General features: G+C 41.3%; 1 protein-coding gene across 3 annotated transcripts in view; it reads right to left on the bottom strand.

The window, feature by feature from the left end:
- Positions 1 to 22,576, bottom strand: part of Scube2 (signal peptide, CUB domain and EGF like domain containing 2) — a 75,139-nt gene that overhangs the window by 27,841 nt on the left and 24,722 nt on the right. For all 3 annotated transcript variants that reach the window (XM_076844205.2, XM_076844204.2, XM_076844206.2), the window contains exons 7-16: positions 22,321 to 22,410; positions 17,747 to 17,863; positions 16,661 to 16,783; positions 13,576 to 13,692; positions 12,164 to 12,286; positions 11,602 to 11,718; positions 11,253 to 11,339; positions 8,974 to 9,078; positions 6,216 to 6,371; positions 5,631 to 5,837 (exon numbers count right to left, since the gene is read on the bottom strand). In XM_076844205.2, coding sequence (XP_076700320.2) covers positions 5,631 to 5,837; positions 6,216 to 6,371; positions 8,974 to 9,078; positions 11,253 to 11,339; positions 11,602 to 11,718; positions 12,164 to 12,286; positions 13,576 to 13,692; positions 16,661 to 16,783; positions 17,747 to 17,863; positions 22,321 to 22,410 — 1,242 coding nt within the window. The remainder of the gene's footprint in view (positions 1 to 5,630; positions 5,838 to 6,215; positions 6,372 to 8,973; positions 9,079 to 11,252; positions 11,340 to 11,601; positions 11,719 to 12,163; positions 12,287 to 13,575; positions 13,693 to 16,660; positions 16,784 to 17,746; positions 17,864 to 22,320; positions 22,411 to 22,576) is intronic.

Consider the following 22,576-nt stretch of genomic DNA (forward strand, 5'->3'; position numbering starts at 1 on the left):
ATATAACCAGTGCATCCTTCAAAACTGAACTCAGGCTCTCTCTTTTGGGGGAAGGTCTCTTTAATCCTTAGCTGCGGGTGCTAAGTGAAACTTGAGGGATGGTGTCATATTTATCCAGGTCTCCTTAGCTCCCACCACAGAGCTGGCCCATGGAGGGTTTCATCTGAACATATTGTATGAGGGATAATCTTAGGGCATAGGGTATACTCAGGAGAGGTGAGTATTCAATTTGACAGAGTTAGGAATATAGGCTCTTGAGCCAGATCTGAGTTAGAATCCTACCTTTATCACTTAATTGCTGGGTGATGTTGGGTAAAATGCTAACCTTCATGAGGTAATATATGTAAAGTACTTAGCACAGTACTGAGCACATTATAAGTGCTCAACATTTTACTAAATTATGTTTTTAAAATATTTCTAATTAAAAAATTCCTACTAAGTCTGTGATAAATATTATTAAATATTTATGGTCTATTATTGGTCTATATTGCTAATATAGATTTTCTTTTCCTTAATTTAAACAAAAAAAATTCTATCTGTGTGATTCCAAATGATTTCTCAATTTTGAAAAATCTAAGAATAAAATTCCCAGCTCATTCCTGCCTCAGGCCCTTTGCATCTACTAGTCCTTCCCTAACCTAAGGAGCTCCCCATCCCTTTCAGAGCTTTGCATGCCATCTCCTCACACATCCCCATGGACAGCATCCCTTCCATCCCTCCAAACCTCTCAGTTTTATTATCTTCACAGCACATAAACTTCTGGAATTATCTCCAGATAATTTCCATCTTCCTCTGTTGGCATGTGAACTTCATACAAACTGGCCTCTTGCTCGTTACGTTCTCACAGCTTCATCTCAAGCACATTGAGCAAATGGAGTAGAGCCTCAATAAGTCCTAGCTGAATTAACTTTTCTCAATTGCTGCAGAGGAAAGCTACTGCTAATAAAAACTGAATTGAACTTTCCTATTCTCTCAAGAACCCAGGCACTAAAATACTTCCCAGTTTACCAGTTGCCTGTATACTCTTAAAAATCTCAGCAAGTTTTAAGAAGTCAAATACAAAAATAGGCCTATTATCAAGTCTATTTCTTAAAAAGTTTTTCCTTTAGCTGATGTCATGAGATGTAATGCTCGAAATCACTGTTAATTTTTCTTTAGGCATGAAGGACTTCATATAGTCCTGTATGGAGCTTAAGAAATTTGTTCCTTGTAGAATATAATTGCTTTTCTTTTCTTTTTCACCATCTTACTAAAATGGATCACAGATGGTACAAAAGTCACTTGCAGAGTGGGCTGCTTCCAAAGTCCCCAAATACCAAATTAATAAAAGACTTTACTATGTTCAAATGACAATAAGAAAGTCTTCAAATTTGTCAGAAGCTATTTCCTTTGATGAAACTTGGGACTTTAAAATTTTATTTTTTAAAAGGATATTGGAAAGACAAACAAGTCAATGGAAAAAATAAACAAAGACTATGGATGTTCTGAGAAAAAGAAATACAAATGACTAGACCTAAGACAGCAGGCTCAGTCTTACTAATAATCAAAGAAAAACAAATTTAAATGACTTTATTATTTTTATACACATTCAGACACAATACTGGAGGGAACAGCACATTGGTATTTTTTTGGAGGGTAACTTGGCAGTTATCTATTATTATTAATAGATAATTGTTATTATCTATTATTATTTTAAATATGCATATTATTTTTTTAATAGGGGAATTTTTATACCTTTATTTTATTTATCTATTTTCATGTGGTGCTGCATATCAAACCCAGTGCCTCACACAAGATAGGCAAGTGCTCTACTACTGAGCTACAACCTCAGCCCCAAATATGCATGTTCTTTGACCTGGCAATTGTACTTCTGCAAGTCTGTCCTTCAGGGATGTCAACATGTGTACAAAAAAGGGTATTCACAGAAGCACTGTTTGTGTAAAAAAAAAAGAATAAGTTTAGTGTCCACCAATAGGAGCAGAGCTAACAAATGCTGCTGTCTTAAGACAGATATAAACTAGGAACCATTAAAATAAATGATGTAGCTTCCACGCTGGCACAGAAGGATGCCTGTGATGTATTCTATAGTTAAAAACAACATGTAGCAGTATTCAAATTGTATTGGTATATTTTAAAATATGTTTATTCACACATAAACCCATTTTCTACACAGCAGCCAAAGTTATTATTTCCAAATGTCAGTCAAAACGCTGTTACTGCTCTACACAAAGCCTCTGACTGGCTTCCTTCCTCCCTCAGATTCAGAGTTGGAGTCCTCACTCATTTCTGGTCCCCCCCCCCCCCCCCCCCCCGCCCCTGCCAAGCTCCAGGCCTCTGCTCCTGCTCTGACATCATTGCTCTGCCTCCCTCCCTCTGCTCTCGTCTCCCCGGGCTTCCCTCCAGTTCCTCTGAGTGCTTCACTCGCTGTTCTCTTTGCCCAGAACTCTGCTCTTCTCCATGTCCCCATAGCTTGCTTCATCCTATCCTTTGCATTTCTGCTCAAACGACACTTTGCAATGAGGCCTTCACTGACCACAATCAGCATTTGGGGAAAATGTGTTCCTTTTCACCCCGTCACTTTGCCTGAGTATCTTCTATTGCACTCCCCAGCCAGCCTGCTCTCTGCACCCTTGTCACCATCTGCTGCATGCTGTATGTCTTCGTTCATGGGTTGGCTGCCTGTCTCCCCCTCCAGAACTGTAAACTTCATGAGGGCTGAGATTTTTACTTATAGTTTTCATTGCTGGATTCTGGCACCTAAAGTGGTACCTGACACACAGGAAGAGCTTAGTAAATATTTATTGAAGGACTGCATAAAATTTCATTTTCATATGTACATAAAAACAAGTGAGAAAAAACACACAGCAAATTATAACACTGATCAATGCTGGGAAGTGGGAATGGGCAGCTGTGGGAAAAACTTTCATCTTTACTATATGTATTTCTGTACCACTTGGAACATGTAGCACTTTTAAAATTCAAACTAAATTAAGGGACTTGGGGTGTGGCTCAGTGGTAGAGCGTTTTCTTAGCATGTGTGAGGCACCAGGTTTGATTCTCAGCATCACATATAAATAAATAAAAAATAAAGGTCCATCAAAAACTAAAATAAAATAAAAATAAATAAATAAACTAAATTGAAATATCTTAACAGATAAACAATAATTCCATTTCTCCTCCCAGGTCATTCAAAACACTTTTGGGGAGGCTTTAACATCATTTGAACATGTTGTCCAAGGGTTCATATGTTGACATTTAATCTCCATTGTGACATACTAAGAGAGTGCAAAGTTAAACCAACTGAGACATTTAAAGGTGAGGTCTTTGGGAAGTGACCAGGGTTAGATAAGTTGAAGCCTTCTGATGGAACTGGTGGATTTATAAGAGAGAAGGAGTAGTGCCAGCTACACAGAAGGCCAAGCCTCAGGAGAGAGATCAGAACACACACACACACACACACACACACACACACACACACACAAAGCCATGTACCTGCTGGGTAAAAATCTTTTCTAATTAACACATTCAACCTTTCTTTGTATCTATTCCTTCCTCTAGCAGACAGAAGAAAAGAAGGAATGTCAGTAATTCCTTATGCAAGAGGGGGAAAGTAGGGCCGATGGAATCTTCAACGTTGCTTTCTGACAAGGTGGCAAAGATATGATCTCATGTAGGCTACAAAATTCATCCAATTTTAGAGGGAGCTTGAGATAAGCCACACTGTCTCTCTTAGGAACAAATCCAACCAAATTTAGTGTGACAACCAAATTTAGCATGACCACCAAATTTAGCGTGGCATCTCAGGGGCACCTTCACACACCACAAGAGAGACAAAACCCTCTACAGCATCCTTTACAGGTTGCCATGATCATGAGGCCTCTGTTAACTCCTGCCCCTATCCTTGGTTTAGTTCCCAGAAGCATACCATACCCATGATAGTATTAGTAATGGTCTCCCTGGAGAGTTGGTCCACCTGCCCTTTATAATAGTTTTCCTACATTCTTAACAGACCATGAAGGCTCCCTGGTGAGCCCACAGGCTTACCCCAACAGGAGAGTTAGTGGGGAGAGGGGTGCAGTTTAGTTCTGAGAGGTCAAGAAGAGGCCCAGCTTGCCCACCCCAAGTTTCTTCACTCACCCTAAAAAGTAGGGTGGCAAAGCCAACCTTCACCACTATTTTGGCATGGAAACTGGAGCTCTTGGGATTTAAAATTAGAATAAATCAACCAGATGGGTTATATTTACTTTCTTTTTCTGCTTTCTTCTTAAAAGAATCAGCTGGAGTAAAAGTCAGAGGGTCTCTGGGAACCAGCCCCTTGTGGACAGTTACACTTGATTTTCACCAAGTTTTGGCAAAGGAACAGATTGGAGCTGTGGTGCTGTTGCTGACAGCTTGGCTGGGCTCAGCTTTGCTTATTCACAAACCCTAACTTATTACATCTTACCTAAGCTGCAGTTCTCAGGCCTCATGATTCTACTGACACTTTTTAAAATAAATAAATATTTAGTTGTAGTTGGGCACAATACCTTTTATATTTATTTTTATGTGGTGCTGAGGATCGAACCCAGGGCCTTGCCTGTGCAAAGCAAGTGTTCTACTGCTGAGCCACAACCCCAGCCCCTATTGACAATTTCAGAAAAAATATCTATTTACTTTGAGGGGGCTGGCTATTGAACTCCACCTTATTTAGAACCAGAGCACAGACTTTAGAATTAGACCATCAATGAGATCTTCAGCAAGAGAAGAGCTTTAGGCTGTTCACCTATTAAACCTGGCAGGGTTACTATGAGGATTAAATGAGATGATGCAGACACAGGGCTCAGTGTTGTGCTTGCTAATAGAACTCAATAAATTGCCGTAATAAAGTGAGACTCCATTTTTCCCTATTTAAGACTTTTCAAGTAGTCTCCCCTGGAGACTGGCTGGAACAGTCTCTGACAACAAAAACATTTTAAAACTGATCACCCTGGAACCTTTTGCTAGATTTATCAGAAGAACTGAAAGTTTGTCAAAGTTAATCCTCAAACATATAAACAGAACAACAACATACCACAGAACTGACACTCCTAGGAGCCTTGTGCAGAAGCTCAGGACTCTCACAAGGCAGCAGGGTGGCCCTAGCTTTGCCTCTGCACAAGACTATGGACAGGAGTTTGATCCCTTCTATGAGCAATCAAACCAGAGAGAAGTGCCTTCAGGAAGTGATGACAGAATGGAGTATGAAAAAGGATCTGGGGTGCCTCACACCCCAGTCCTGCCCCAGCCAGGGAACAGGGCTCTAAAAAATAAAAATAAAAAGCACAAAGAAGATCCCTTGGGGATTTAAAGGGCAGAATCCTTCCTATAAATCCTGATTCTTTCTTTTTGTCCCTCAGTTCAACAGTGACTTCAGTCCCCACCACAAGCCAGACATGGTGCCAGGGAAAGAGGTGAGCAACACTCAGCCCCCAGGGAGCCCCAGGTCTCCTAGGCATGACAGCACCAGCATGACAGGTACCAGATGAGAAAGGGCTTCCAGAACGTTCTATGAGCCCAGAGAAGGAAGGATGGCCCAGACTCCCCACTGGTTATCTTTAGTGTTCACAGAGCTCAATGCAGTTCTGTAGGCAAGCATGTCCTGGGCTACTCACCGCATTGGTTTTCTACATGGCCCTGACCCGCTCCACAGGACTCTGCCTGCTGTTCGGATGTTCTGGGAGACTTTTTAGTCACATCAAGGTCCATGCCTGAGAGCTGAAGGTGAAACTGCTCCCTGTGGGCAGCCTTCCTGAGCGTGCGGATGGCCTTCCGCAGCCGCTTCTCTGTTCGCTTCACAATACAGTTCAGATCACAAGAAGCTGCAGAAACAAGGACAGCAACATGGGGGGAAGTCAGGCTGCAGTGTGTGAGGATGTCCAGACCAACTGCAGGGCCCACCAACACCCTGAGTTCCCTGTGGACCAGAAAGGGCGAGACCTGGAGGTAGGCACCTAGCAGGCTGGGCAGCATTCAATTCAAACAGAAATTTATTAACCAAAACAATAGCTTTGGGTCTTTTGAAGCAGAGAAAATCATCAGGTTCTAAACCAATTTGTGTAGTTTGGAGGTGAAAATAAAACAGGAGATACTTCAGTGTTTGCACTATTTTCCCCCCCAGGAATGATGAAAGGTAAAAGGTAAAGAAAGAAGGAGCAAGCTGTGAGAAGCCTGGCACCACAGACGGCTTTCAGACCAACCTGTCACCTCCTTTTGGTAAGTTTCACGCTCAAACTCAACAGTGATAAACATTTCCTTAGGGGTGCTTGATCGGCCAGGGGGTCCTGGGACTTGCTTGCCAGGGCTGCATGTAAGGTTTGCGTAGCGAAAGCTCTCTTTTACTGAGCTGTGCTTCTCTGTATGAAGAAACAAAATTATCGGGAGCCAAATCCTGGCAAAGCACTCAGTTGAACATTCGCTAAAGCTCAGTAAACATTTCATTAAAACAACTCTCCAGGGACTACGTGATTAACTCCACATGGCGAGTCGCTGAAAGTCCCCAGCTTGGAGCATGATGACATTTTCATCTTGAAGAGCCAGTATCGCCTCCTATATAACTTTACAATCTAGCTCTTGAAAATTCTTTTCATGGACAAATGCTGGGTGTGTCCAACTAGCCAGCCATATGAGTGGAAGAGAACCAGGGGTCGTTTCATATCAAAACCCTGCTGATAGTTTGCTGAGATGTGCCCACATTCTCATAGTTGTTTTTTGTGGTTGTTGTTTTTGTTTTTTGGTACTGGGGATGGAACCAGAGATGCTTAACCACTGAGCCACATCCCCAGTCCATTTTACTTTTTGACACAGGGTCTTGCTAAATTGCTTAGGGCCTTGCTAAATTGCCCAGGCTGGCTTCGAACTTGGTGAGCCTCCTGCCTCAATCTTCTGAATTCCTGGGATTACAGGTAGGTGCCACCATGCCTGGCTTTACAGTTGGTTTTCTTAAAACTGGACTGTGAAGGCCCCAGCAGAGGGAATGAGTGCAGAAGCAGAAGAGAAACCAACTTCTGCTTTCAGGCAAACTGACCCTGACATAATTCCAACCAGAAGAGAGAGCTGGAAAGCACATCAACAGTGATGTCTCATTTTTTTTTTTTCTGTTTTCTTTTTCTTTTTGTGGTACTGGGGATTGAACCCCAGGGCAGGGGAGGAGGGGTGCTCTACTATTGAGCTGCATCCCAGCCCTTTTTGTTTCTTATTGCTGCTTTGGCTGGCCTGGAACTTGCCATCCTCCCTGCCCCAGCCTCCTGAGTTGCTGAGTTCACAGGTATATGCCACCACACCCAGCTTGATGTCTCATGTTTAAATAACCAGGGAAAATAAATGGCACAGAGAATCAACAGAACCAAACAATATCATGAAGGCATCTAGGATGACAGTGGAATTTTTGTATGTCACCAGGATTTGCATATCTCTGTTCCTGACTTTGGCAGTCTCCCATCCCAGCGACTTCCAGTGAATCTGGTGATTAATGATTGCTAACCGGAATCAAAGAGCAAGCAGGTCCACATATCCACATGATTAATTTGGCTCTATTTTAAAATGTTATTTTATTGAACTGAAGAATTATCTTTGTATTCTTCTTTAACATTACAAGTATATTCAAAACAACAGCTCATCGAGAGCCAAAAGAAAGAGATAAATTTATTTCTTCTCTATATTTTCCCCTAAAAGATGTTTTACCTTTTCATAAAGTTAACTTAAAATTGTAAACTAAAAAGATATTCATCTTGAAACTTTTTCCTTTCAATTTTCGAATATCTACTTTTTAAAAGCTTTTTATTTTGAAGTTCAGATTCCTAGAAAAGTGCTAAGATAGTATTGAGAGTTCCCACATAACCTCTACTCAGTTTACCCTGCTAACATCTTACTTACCCTAACATCATATTTATCAAAACTAAGAAATTAGCATATTGGTATAATCCATTAAGTAGACTCCAGACCAAATAAGTATTTTTTCAATAATGCTTCCTTCTGGTTAAAAGTGTGAATGCTCACTAAGGAGCATATAAAAAATGTAGAAAAAATTAAAATCACTTGTCATCCTCTACCCAGATATAACCATTACTCACACAGTGATCTTTCTGTTTTCCTTCCACTTCACTTTTTCATACAATTTAGATTGTATTAGATATATAGATGTTTCTGTCCCCTTTTCCATCTTAGCATTATAACAAGGACATTTTCCTGCCATTAAACATTCTTTTAATACATATAGTTAACAGCTGCCTAATATCCCATAAAATAGAGGTACCAAAATTGATGTTGGTTAGTTACCAGCAGGTAGTCAAAGTAACTAGAGTAAGCTTTATGTTTGTGATTTTTTTTTTTTTGAGGGTAGACTGGGGAAAGAAACCTCTTAATACATAAATCCTGATTTTTTTTTATCTCCAAAAGTATTCTCTGAAATAATACAGAAAATGTGAGCTGAGGAAGAAAGAAGAGAGAGATGTTGCTTGTTTCAGTAAGGCCAATTATACTTAGATGGTATTTGTTCTGTTGAAGCCAATGGAGTCACAGTTTCCAAAAAACAAAGCAGCAGGAATGCTGGATATTACATCTTTGTTCATCAAAGCTATCATTTCTAAGCCAACCCTTTTTTTTTTTCAAATTTCTTTGGCTTGGTCTTCAAGCAAACTCTAAGATCCAGAAAATTTAACCCAATGCAAACACACATTGCTAATTCATCTTAAGCCCTTATTGACTCCTTTGAACTCACAGGTTTTTCCTGAGCTTCATCAACTACTCTATGGAGGAAGCTCAGAAGTACAATCCCAAAAGGGAATAGGGGTGCTAAACTAGGCTCTGCTCCCTCTGGTGACAAAAGTCCCTGGAGATGCTGAAGTTCAATCCCATCTGAAGTGCGCTTGAGTCAGCTGGGCAGCTGTCTGCCCCTCAGACCTCCGGCTCAGGCATCACAGGCCCCTTTCCCAACACACCAGCCATCTGGTTCCATACCTGGTAGTGCTGGTCGCAGACCCTCGGGAAACAGCTCAGCCTTTTTCAAACTACACTTGCCTTCATTTAACTTAAAGGTTACACTTGTCCTGATGGTGGTGACATCTTCAGAAAGAAACAAGTGAGAGAAGTTACCTTCAAAGGCAAAGGAACGGAAACACCAGGTGGATGTTGGCGAGCTATCCATTGGCTGGGTCCCACTGCATGGCACACCCTGAGCCCCCTCTCTCACCTGAGACCAAGAAAGGTTTGGATCATGGAATGCTCATTACCCTGGACTGGGGACACCTGGAGCTTCCTTGGTGTTACACTAATCCCCTCAGGGGAGAGATGAATGAATCCAATGTTCAAATATAACAAAGAGCGAGCCAAAATCAGCCTCCACGGTGAGATAAAAGATGAGGCCAGGGTGGGGGCTGTAGCTCAGTGGCAGAGCGCTTGCCTAGCACATGTGAGGCACAGGATTTGATCCTTAGCACTGCATAAAAAAATAAACAAATAAAATAAAGGCATGATGTCCATCTACAACTATAGAAAAATTTTTTTAAAAAAAGATGAGGCCAATTTTGTTCCTGCTGATAATGAAGTTCAATTTCTCAGGCTCAAATCTGGATAAGACCATCTAAGGAGAGAGTGAAGGGAAGACTCTCCCATGTATGCCTGCCCTGAGAGGATAGGGCTGAGGCAGCTGCCAAACCAGACATTATTAGATTTCCAGAGCCTGGCAGGGAACACAGGTCCCACTATAAGGGGCTTTGTGCAGAATTCTGGGGGCAGTCCCAGAATCAGTCTTCACCACACATTAGGCTCTGGAATCCACGACCTACATTCGGATTCTAAATCCTTGACTTGTGATAAGAACTTGAGCAAGTTTTTTATTTATTTTTTAATTGCTTTTATTTTTTAAATACATGACAGCAGAATGTATCACAATTCTATTACACATTGAGCATGTTTTTAATCTCCCTAAGCCTCAGTTTCTTCGTCTGTAAAATAGACACATTTAAGTACCTACGTTACGGGGCTGTTGTAAGGATTAAGTGTAATAATGCCAAAAAAAAAAAGAAAAAAAAGAAGAAGTTGTTTAGCTGGCTGACTGCTACACAGTAAAAACTGAGTAGCTGTTGGCTATTTGCTTTCCCACCCTTGGGTAGCGTAAATCACCAAGGAATCATCACTGAGGAATTTGATGAAACATACCATGATGTCCACTCTGACTGGGTCCCAAACATCCAACAAAAAGGGCAGTGAATGGGGCTGGAGTAATGGCTCAGTGGTAGAGGGCTTGCCTAGCATGCGTGAGGCAAAAACTCACAGGTTTTTCCTGAGCTTCATCAACTACTTTATGGAAGAAGCTCAGAAGTACAACCCCCAAAAGGTTTTGATTCTCAGCACCATGTATAAATAAATAAAGAAAGGCCCATTGACAACTTTATATATATATATATATATATATATATATATATATATATATATATATATGGATGGATGGCAGTGAATGGTAGTGCTTAAGATTCTGAACTCAGATTGCCTAGGTTCAAATCCTGGTTCTTCTATTTCTTACTGGAATTTTATCTATCTGAGCTTCAGTGCCTTGTCTGGTTAATGAGGATACTAATAAAATTGACTCAGAGGATTGTGATATAGATTAAATCAGTTAATACATATAATTTAGTGGGCAGCACATTTTAACTATTTGATTACTGCACAGTTTGGGTATCTATCTTTACCCATAAAGGTAATATGGACATCAAGATGTCATATGGGCCTCATTCAGATGTTCTTGTGACAGAGTGACAAATGTGCATACATCTGAGCAGATGAGGCCTAATGAAAACTCTGGATCTCATTCTTAGTCATTTGACAAACTGGAAAGGATTTGCCCTTTTGGGGACAGAATCCTTGCTCCATCTGTTCTGCCCAGGACTATCTCCATTAATGCCAGGTATCCAGGCACATTTCTTGCAGGCCCTCTGAGACACAGAGGGAATTTGGGAGACCTCAGTTTCCTAGTTCCAGAGCTCTGTGGGTCTCTGTCCAATATGTTGACCCACCATGGTTGAACACAGTGCCGCTGAGTACACGGTGAATGTTCAATAAGTATCTGGTACATGGGTGAGTCAGATTCGAGGCACTAAGGCTGCAGACAAGAACATCCTACAAATGCTCAAGCCTCCAGATTAAGAAAGAAAAAAACAAATCCAATGCCCACGAACAGCACCCTTGCATAAAGGCCACTGAACACAAGCCCCAAGAAAATACGTAGATTTGGTAATTACCCCCAAAAGCAGAGTCATTTGATTTTTGCTGTTTGCTCCTGAGAAGAGAAGAAGAGCCGCAGGTGACAGAATAGGCCTCTTGTAGTCCTGACAGACAGAATGTGAATTGTCAAATGCATAAGCAAGGTTACTATGGGCTATCCTGATGGCAGCTAAAATCACCCCCACCCCACTCTTATTTGTATCACTAGAAAAACACCCAGCCTATGGGGCCTGAAAGCATGGGCCTCTGGTGGTCAAAAGTATATAGTCAAGGACCTGAAAGGCCTTTGAGGGCTTCCAGCACCTACAGGCCAGGAAGACCTGGCCCTGGTATAAGGATCTGCCCCTGGAGACCAAACCCACTCACCTGAAGAGAGGTGAATGCCAGAGTGACATCTTAGGAAGCACCTGTCTCCTCCACCACTCTTCCCACAATGCAGGGACACATGGGGTGACACACTAGTGGACAGGAACCCCTTCACTTCTAAACAGGACAAAACACAGACACTTACAGGAAGAGAAGGACATTTCTAAGTGTGACAAGGATAGCTGAATCCCATGCACCAAAGGCCCCAAGTAAAGAAAGTCAAGCTGATGCCCACACAGAACACAGACACAGGCCCCACTTCCCACCAAGGTCAAGGAGTCCTTCCCTGGTGTGCAATTTTTTTCATGCAGAAGAGCAACCAAGGAAACAGAAGTAAGTTCCAACCTACGCAGAAGCACAGAAGGAAACACCAAAGAGCCTGAAAAGTATCTCCTGTTTTTGGACTATTTAAAGACTGGCTGCTGCTGCAAAGGGGAGAAAATCTTATGGAGAAGGTCAGGGTGCTCTGGGTCCAGAGGACATGGAGCACGCAGAGCCTCCCACCTCTGGGCCAGCAGTGAGCCCCACTGGCTATGTCTGCTCTGTGGCCGGTGCCCCTTACCCACACAGTCCTTTTTATTCCAGTGGAGCTTGTACCCGGGATGGCACTGGCATTCATAGCTGCCCACTGTATTTGCACAGACCTGCTGACAGCCTCCGTTGTTGATGCTGCACTCGTTGGTGTCTGTGGAACAAGATGCTCCCCTGTCACAGTAGCATGTCACTGAATGGGCTGACACTATCCTTCCCTTGAGGAAGGAGCAGCAGCAATGTCACATGGTTGAAAGTCACCAAACAAAGGAAAGATGCTGACTGCCTTCAAGCTTGGCACCCACTGACCACATGCCCCAAATTTCCCCTTGGCATGGCCTCACTAGGGGAGGTCTCAAGTCCCTCTGTTCACTGAACATTGCCCAGTTAGGAAACCTCAGAAGGGACCACACTCTGCTTTCAGATGTTCAAACTTGGACACCCCACAGGCTTCTAATTTAAAACTCCATCATATTCTGTGTTGAACATCAAGGGAGTCAGAATTCAGACTCCTATTTGACTGTTGCCTCAGTTGAGGTACAGAAAACAGAAGTGGCATACACTGACTCGTGTCAACACGAGACTAAGTCCCATCAGAAGGAGGCCCCAGATTCACTTCCATATTTAGGGTACATTTTGTTAGTGTTTCTTGGCAAACTCAGTAGCTATACAGTTAGGCAAGTTAAGGATGTGTTGAGGAGAAAGGACACAACATGATCCATTCTTCTTAAGCACAGGAAAGAAAGACTAGGCAGCAAGTATTCAGGGCAGTGGTTCCCAAGTCCTGCAGATTCTCAGAATCACCTTGAAATCTGAATCTGTGTTCTCAAAGATTGCTAGGTGAATCTGATGGCCAGGAGAATGGAATGGGAGTCAGTTGGTGCTGAATCTGATTTAGACTATAACCTGCTTGACTTCAAAGTTATGAGACTACATTGCTAAATGTGAACAGAATGGAGAAAGAAATACAATGATTCCACTTGCAGTTCAAAGATCTAACTATGGGGCTCAGACTAAGGTTTTGCAGCCAGTGCTTTGCACAGCAGGAATTGGTTGGTGCCCTGCCAAGCCTCTCTGAGGACTGCAACTTTACTGTCTGATGTGAAGTTCCAGTGGACAGGGTCTCAGCGCCTGAGAGACCCTCCTATTCTCTGAATACAACCACAAGTCAATAAAGTCAAGGAAGAATCAATCCACGGCTGAAAGAGCTCAGTTTCTCTCTCTGCCTCACTTCACATCAGACATGTTAAAAGGATAAATGTGGACAGGTTCTCTTTCAGCAAATGCTTCCCTTAAGATGATGGACCTGTTGCAATTGTGCAGGGACTGTGATGTACCTTTTACCCCTACTGTAGGAAAATAAATCTTGGAAATGAACCCTGCTCCCCACCCTCAGGCCCAACCTCACCCCATCTCCCAAGCCTAGAGGACCAGTCCACTCACCTCCACAGTGGGTGAAGCCATAGAGAGTGTACCCTTTGTTGCAAGCACAAGCAAATGTGCCAGGGTGGTTGATACAGCTGTGGTCACAGGTCCTATCCAAAGAGCACTCATCCACATCTGTAATTGCCAAAGGGAGAGGGTTGATGAAACCAGCTCTGACAAATGAGGGGAGAGGTTTATAATAAACACCAGTTGCTGAGCAAGAACCCAAACAACACATGGCAGTGGGGGAGATTTCCTATTCATCCTCCTCTCTCATTTGTGTCAAAGAAAGAATTGAGCAGCCCACCATAGGTCTGCTCACTGCCAGGATCCTTATTTCCAAATTCTGTTGCAAACTGCACATACCTTTTAAGTTTAATTTGTCTCTTTCACCTATACTTATTTGCAGGGATAAGTAATTAAAATTATGTAAATGAAGTCACATGAAATAACATACCTAAAAAAGATTTTTGTAAACTATATTATAAACAATGATACTAGCTGTACATTATTATTGTTATATTACTATTGGTAAAATAGCACCAGTAACTTTATAAGCTATGGTGAAATAAACAAAGGAAACCCTTGTGTTGGAAGTAAATCTGGTTCTCTTCTCTTTCTGATCTACCCAGAATTAGTCTTCAGATTAACCAAAAAGCCAGTTAATCCTGGGTTTTAAAGCCCTCTGCACTAAAAGAATGTATCAACATTAATAACCTCAATAGTTTTCTATGGCAGACATGGAAATTAGGTGGTTAAACTCTAAACTGGATCTGCTTGACCAGTCCCTTGGTTTTGTTCCTCCCCCATAGTCCAGCACCATGTGTCCCCTATCTTCCTGGTTCAGTGTGAATGCATCCTTGGCTACGGATGGGGTCATGCACACTAGCCTCAGGAAACTGCATGTGTCTCTCTAATCATCTCTTCTTGCATGGTCTGGCCCCCACGTCTTTCCTGTAGACTAGAATTTCAGTGCTTCACTCCCTCAAATCTTTAGAGGGTTTTAAAGTTACAACTTATGTCTCCAAATGGATAAACCAGGATGAGTGCAGCACTTGGTGGAAGCTAACTAGACCATTGCTACACCACTTTTTCAACACTGAATGTGCCATAAGAAACTACATTAATAAAAAACAAACATTTGGATGGATCAGGAGGAATGAAAAAGTGAAATAAAAAAGGGCAAATTCTTGCAAAATATCTTCATTCCTAGCTTTTCCCAGAAATCCTGGCAATTTCTCCAGCAAATTTGTTCTGTGCAAATATTTATTCTAGTAAGATTGATCAGTGAAAAATGAGAAAAAGTCAGTTTCTTCCCTAGTAATTGATGCCATTCTATGAAATCTGTTATTAATATCAGCCAGTTACTGAGAAAGTGGACTTGTTCAGTAGCTGACTTTGGCAGCTCACTCTAGGCTTTCTCTTTGCCAAAAATAATGAGATCACTTTCCTAATTCCTTTTTAATGTGTTTACACAGCTTAAACAGTATTGCTTGGTCTATACATTATAAAACATTATGTGGAACAGCAAATTTGCTTTCCAAGTCAAATCACACAATGATCATCTAGCACTAACTCACTGAATTTAAAGGAGAATATATTTGAACTGCCCGGCAAATTATGTATTAATAAAACCTAATTCACACCATACAGTTTTTTAAAAAGATAATGTTACAACTTTGTTATACAAAGTGAAATCAGATCTTTACCACTGAGCTACAGTCCTAGTCTTTTCTATTTTTTGTTTTGAGATGGGCTTGCTACATTATTGAGGCTGTCCTTGAACCTGGCAATCCTCTTGCCTCAGGCTCTTGAGAAGCTGGGATTACAAACCTGCGCCACCACACCTGGCCTGACTCTGATTTAATGCTGAGATTTCTAACAAGCCAAATAAGGCAGTCTTTATTCCCAGAAACACAGCAAGAACAAATGACAGCAGATCTTTTCTGAGAGTTTTCCTGTATATTAATAGGACATAAAAGTGCTTATCTGAAACTATTTTTTTTGAGAGAGAGAGTGAGGGAATTTTTTTTAATATTTATTATTTTTTTTTAGTTTTCGGCGGACACAACATCTTTGTATGAGGTGCTGAGGATCGAACCCGGGCCGTACGCATACCAGGTGAGCGTGCTACCGCTTGAGCCACATCCCCAGCCCTGTTTATCTGAAACTGTTCATGATAACATGCCCCAAGACAGCTTCCCACCACCCAAAACAATTATTAATACCAATGACTGCTGCCAAAGGAAGTTTCCTTGCTGTCCACCTTATGTGGGAAGGATGTATTTGAAAAGGGGTCTGTAATACTGCTTAAGAACCAACAAGTGTCTCTACCACACAACCCCCTCCCTCCATTTCTAACCTTCTTCTAAGCATCAAAGGCTGGTTATTCAAACAAGAACTATAGGAAGAGACCAGCCGGTTCATGGTCTTGGTTATAAACCCATCTTTTGGCTAGGAAGGTGTGTTCTCTAATTCTACAGATTTTTGCTAAAAACCTTTTTTGTCATCAGGTCAATAACATGAAAATAATTCTTAAAAAAAAAATTATCCATATCTCAACACCCTGATGCAACCCTGTCTGCATTGCATTTCATTCCATTTCAAGCAGTGAGTACTGCTGTAGTCACATCAGGTGGATTCTTTGATTTTTATTCATACCAGGGATTGAATCCAAGGGTGCTTAACCACTTAGCCACATCCCCAGTCCTTTTTACTTTTTATTTTGAGACAGGGTCTCACTAGGTTGCTTACAGCCTTGCCAAGTTGCTGAGGCTGACTTTGAACCTGAGATTCTCCTGCCTCAGCCTCCAGAGCTGCTGGGATTACAGGCGTGTGCCACCATGCCCAGCTGAGATGTTCTAATAATTAATAACTTAATTTCCAAAATATACCTGTGAGCTACATTCCTGCTTTTATTCTACCTAACAGATGAAATATAAGTGAAGCCCAAGTTAGAAGTTGGATTAGTGACTCTTGTCAGGAAACCAGTTGAGCCAGTGTCTACTGGGAAATGTGGGGTGGGGGACGGAGGGGTGGGCAACATCTTCTCTGTTCCAACCAGAGGACCATTGCAAAGCACCGCTACATTTTCAGCACATACCTTGGCAAGACTTCTCATCTGTTAATAATTTAAATCCTTTTGTGCAGCTACAATCAAAACTGCCCACAGTATTTTTGCAGAAGTGATCACAACCTCCATTTCGGATCTGGCACTCATCAATATCTGTAACAGACAAGCAACAGCAAATCAGAGAGCAAAATTGCCTTGCTTCCCACAAATCCCCCAAGTGCTATTGTGTGTGCTCATTATTCTATGAAATAAAAATAGACCCTGAAAAGCATTTAAAAATGTTTGCTAATGTTTTTAATCTTATATGTTTTCTTGTCTGGCTGAATCAGTTTTGAAAGACAGGGTCTTTCAAACTGACTTCTGATGCCCTTAACAAGTATTAAGGAAACAAACAGTGGGAACGAGTAGTGATGCCCCATTCTATTTCCATGCTTGTAGTACTCTCTCAAGATAAGATATAGCTCCCGTTAGTAAACATTCTATTCTAGATTAATGATTAAAGTTATAAGGGACTAGAGCATTTGTTTTGGCAAATTACACAATGATCAAATGGCCCCAACGTTTTTAAATGATTCCTGATACTCAATCTTATCTGTTCTCAGTTTCATCTCATATCTATTTTTTATCATGCTAAAGAACTAATCCTTTGTACTCTTGTCTGTGAAATACTAGCAAGTTAATGGAATCTGTCTTCATCAGTATAAGTTAATGGTACAGTTATTCATTAAGTTCTCTGGATAATAATCTTGACTGTTATTTACATAATAATCTTGAGGCTATTATTTATGATAGGTTGATATTATCTCCTGCCAATGAATGTTTCCTTGAACTGACTTTTTCTATTAAGGCCATGCCTGCAATGGATTATTTGATCCTTGCAGAGGCTGACCTTCTCAACAGTTAGTATAATTAAGTTGATTTTAATTAAGCTTACTCAATTATAACCGTCCACTAGCCCAGAGAAGAAAAGCTTACATCAATATGAATCATAAGCAAATCTGGAGTCATTCGAAGGTCATGGAGGGAAAGCACTGGTTCCATTGCACACATCAGCAGTATGGGACCCTCTCCAGAAGAGGGTGTCCAGACCCTCCACCCCCATAGGTGAAGGACTACCTTTACATGTCTTCCCATCCAACTGGAGAGTGAATCCCACTGGACAACTGCAGTGAACACCTGTTGAAGTATCCTTGCAGGTTCGATCACAGCCTCCATTGTTGACAGCACATGTTTCTGACAAGGACGTAGAAAAGGCAGTTAGCTTCCCAAAGAAGTGCTGATATGGTTGTTAATATTTGACAAAGCTTGTGAAAGCCAGAAAGCATGGTGGAATGGTTAGTCACACCTTAAGTCTCCGCAGTTAAGATAGAGGGAAAGCAGGTGCAGCTTCCACCCATCTAAATGGGGTATATTTCTGAAGGAAGAGTGTCAGGATGACCAGAGGGGTAAAGATGTCTCCTAACCTACAGAACCATTCCCCACTCCAGGTAGACTTAAAGTCATTAACAATTCCTGATGTCTGGGTACGGTGGCACGTGCCTGTAATCCCAGCAACTAGGAGGCTGAGGTAGGATTGCAAGTTCAAGGCCAGCTGGAGACACTTGGCAAGAAAAAAATTTAAAAAAAAATAAAGGGAACTGGGGATTTAACTCACTGGTAAAAAACGTCCCTGAGTTCAATACCCAATACAAAAAAAAAAAAAAAAAGTTCCTGATGATCCACAACCAGCAAACTGCTAAGAATGATCACCTCTGGCAGGCGAGATAAGAGTGCAGTGCAAAGGGGAATGTTCTTTTCTGAATCCCAAATCTTTTTTCAGTCTTAGTAATGGACACAGCAAGAGAGGGTAAATAAGCACTGCCTACCCCAGCCATCCCATTTTTAAAACTAATGACTTAAATTGTCAAGTAAATGAAAAATAAGCCATATTAGTTATATTGCAACTATGTAGAGGAGGAACAATAAGCAAAGGGCCTGCTAGTTCTGCATTTCACAACAGTTATTCCAAGTAACAGGAAAGTGAGACTCGACATTCATTCCATTGTTGGCATCTAATCACAGAGAACATCATTTTATTCCATGACTACAGAATTTGAAACCCTGGGGAAACAAGCTGAGTTCTAATTAAAATGACATCTGTAACATATATATTTTTCTCTGTTTCCTCTCAAAAACCTCACTAAAATGGGAGTAAATCAATTTTTTATAGTATAAATCCTTAAGGACAAGAAAGGAAGAAGAGACAACAGATGAAAGATATCAAATATTTGGAAGTGGCATGTCAATGGAGCAACAGTAACTGGCACAACAGAAAACTAAATTCTAGGAATCTGCAGAAGGGCTACCTATAAGTAGCAAAGCTCACTTGAATAACAGAATCAAAGAATGGTCCAAATTGGAGGAATTGGAGGTGTCAAGTTACTCTAGAAGCAGAGGTGAAGATGGAGTTAAAATAGAAGGATAATTGAGAGTCTGTATAAGAGGCAGACAAACCCCCAGAGCTCCTTCTTAATTCTGAACAGTCATGTGACTACCTCTTTCCTAATCTGGCTACAGCAAGAGGAGTTTATGCTTTGGAGAAGCTGGACCAGAGAAGTGCCAGGAATAGCAGAGGAGGAAAGGGAGGAAGGCTCGGGTAAAAGTCTATTCCCTGAGAAGAGAGATCTTTAGCCCACAGCCTCCCATACCAGCTCCTAGAAGGCTGGCAGCTAAGTTTATATTCTCTAGGCAGGAGATGGAAGGAATCCTGTCTAGCTAAATTGACCTGCCTAAGTAAAAAGATTTATAAGTACTGGTATTCGAGGATCTTTAAATGAAACAGTGAAGTCACTTCTAATCACCTAAACATGAATTCCACTGGCCAACAGAATATTCAATTGGCTTTTTTAAAAATATTTTTTTAGGGCTGGGTATGTGGCTCAAGCAGTACGTGCTCGCCTGGCATGCGTGCGGCCTGGGTTCGATCCTCAGCACCACATACAAATAAAGATGTTGTATCCGCCGAAAAACTAAAAAAAAAGAAATATTAAAATTCTCTCTCTCTCTCTCTTAAAAAAATATTTTAAAAAATAAAATAAATAAATAAATATTTTTTTAGTTGTAGCTGGACACAATACCTTTATTTTATTTATTCATTTATTTTTTATGTGGTGCTGAGGATCGAACCCAGCAGCTCACATGTGCTAGGCAAGCACTCCACCATGAGCCACAACCCCAGCCCCTCCAACTGGCTTTTTAGATTCACAATTAAATGTGAAAAAATCAGTCAAGAATCACTAGACTGCTGGGCATAATGTCATATACCTGTAATCCCAGTGACTTGGAAAGTTGAGGCAGGAGAATCTCAACTTCTAGACTAGCCTGGGCAACTAAGCCACACTCTGTTTCAAATTTTTAAAAAAATTTTAAAAATGGTCTGGGGATATAGCTCAGTGGTAAAGTACCTCTGGGTTCAACCCCCTAGGTTAAAAAACAAAAACAAACAAACAAACAAAAAACACCCCATATTTTAGGAAAGCCTCTACATGTGAAATACATATACCAAGTCAAACAGGGAAAAAGAAATTTGGAGGAAAAAGAGAAGTTAAAATCTTCTCATTTCCTCAGAGAGATAAGAGAAGCATTCATGAAGTGAAAATAAGTTTCTACAACAAAAGACCAAATAAAATTCCTGAAAAATTAAAATATGAAATCAGAAGTTTAAAATATATATATATCCTGTAGAAAGATTAAAAGAAAAAAGTGAAAAACATTTCTAGAAAGTAGAAAAAAAATACAAAGAAGGAAAAAGAGAAGAAAAGTAAATGATCAATTTGGGAGTTAAAGCAGTCAACCAGTAGGAGTTCCAGAGACAAAGAACAGAGAAAATAGAGTAAAGAAAATATGGAAGAAAATTTCTCAGAACCAAGGAACCTGAATGCCCATCTTGAAGAGGCCTACTAAGTACTCAGCATGTGGGAAAATTCACAGTTGAGGGATATACTGTGAAATTTCATTTGTTGTACTGACAAGGACAAGACTTGGGATCCTCTAAAACAGAGCAGCAGAGGGAATTCCTAGGCTGCTGGGAAAGGACTTGCTGAGAGAGGAGCTGTGGGCAGGAGCTGGGCCTCCTAGAGCAAGGAAGCCTCAGGCTAGGCTGGCCAGAGAAGGGAACCCAGTTGGGAAGCATCCTGCTGTATGTGAACACACTGCAAAGGGTTTTAGAAAGCTGTGCAAGAGATTTGCCAAAGAATTGGAAGGAGGTATTTAGAAAATTAACCAAAGAAAATATAACCATATCTCATTGTGTGACTCAGGGTAAATCCTATGTAGCTATGGGTCATCACAATAACATAAACACGTAATATTGACTTAAATTGTGATAGAACACTATTAAGGGCATGGGTGAGAGGATAGATGTGCAAGTGTGCTGGAGGAGGGGAAGCAGAGAAGGCTAAAACCTAATCTTCCACAATAGGAAGTCAAAAGCTACACCTGAAACTGACACATCAAGAAATAGCAAAAAGTGGGCTGGGGCTGTGGCTCAGCGGGAGAGCACTGGCCTAGCAAGTGTGAGGCCCTGGGTTTGCTCCTCAGCACCACATAAAAATAAATAAAATAAAGGTATTGTATCCAACTACAACAAAAAAAAAAAAAAGAAGAAGAAAAAGAAAAGAAAGAAAAAAATAGCAAAAAGTGCACACTTCATTTTTTCAGACCTTGGGTAAGGATGAGCAAAAAGAAAACACTAAGAGAATTGAGAATTATGGTCTCTGGAAAAAGGGCTGAGGAAATGAGAAGGTCTGAGATAAGGAAATTATATAGTTCATTATAAGCTAAGTGATAATTAAGGTTTTATAGTATTAATGTATACTATTTTAATTTTAAGACAAATTTAAATTAATTTTAAAGAGCAGAAAAGTTACCTGCTTGGTAACCGATGACTGTTCATTGTCATACCTATTATAATCCAGAAGCTGTCAAAAGATCAGTTTTGCTTAGACAGAGCCAAACTCCCCAGAATAATGTCAAAGGAACTGTCTGGTCCCCATCCCTACAGTCACTGCCTCGACTTCTCTTTCATCTCCAGCTCGACTGTCAGGCCTACTGGCAAACCATCCCACATCCCACAGCCAAGTGCCACTCTTCTCCATTCATCTCCCCTACCACTAACACTGGCTGAGTCAGAAATGGAAGACTCAGTGGACACAAAAACTGACAAATAACCATGCTAAGCTGGAGGCTGTCCAAAGCGCCTCTCTCATTATAGCAACTCAGAAGGCAGGGAACTGGCATCCCCTGGCCACCCACTAAGTCCCAGGCCCTGGACTCTGGGCCCCTTTGCATATTATTATCTTAACTGAGCTTCCTGATAAGCCTAAGAGGTAGATTCTATTACATCCATTTTAAAGAAAGACCTAGAGTCAGAGTCTCAGGGCAGTTTGCCAAGTGTCACAGCTAGTTGGGGCAATGCTAGGACATTGACTTGATTATTCTGAAGGATTGGCCAGCACTCTTCCCACAGTCCCCTGACCTTGGATGGTGACTAAGCAACAGCAGTGGGAGAAGAACAGACACACCCGGCTTTGCAGCTCACCCTAGTCCAGCTGGTTGAGGGCACGTGGCCCCCAACCTCAGGCCTGATGCAGTGAGCTGGGGAGGAAAAGGGACAATGGCAGTGGCCAGGGGAGGGGAGAGAAGGTGCCTACCCATGAGCAGCCTCCGTTTCACACGCTTATCCCCATCTGCCACTGATGTGGCATTGTTCTCTGTCACCTCCAGGGCAGTGTCCTCTCGCTCTACAAGAGAAGCAAAAGACCACAGTTCTTAGGCTGAATGAGTCACATTATTCATTCCTTCAACAACTATTTCTGCTGAAATCCCAGACACAAGAACAATGTAAAATGTGTGACTCTGTTCACTCAATAAAAATGTGCTATAATGAGGCTCTGAGAGAAACACTGT

Source organism: Callospermophilus lateralis, chromosome 2, assembly GCF_048772815.1.
Source record: "Callospermophilus lateralis isolate mCalLat2 chromosome 2, mCalLat2.hap1, whole genome shotgun sequence".
In the NCBI taxonomy this organism is placed as follows: domain Eukaryota; kingdom Metazoa; phylum Chordata; class Mammalia; order Rodentia; family Sciuridae; genus Callospermophilus; species Callospermophilus lateralis.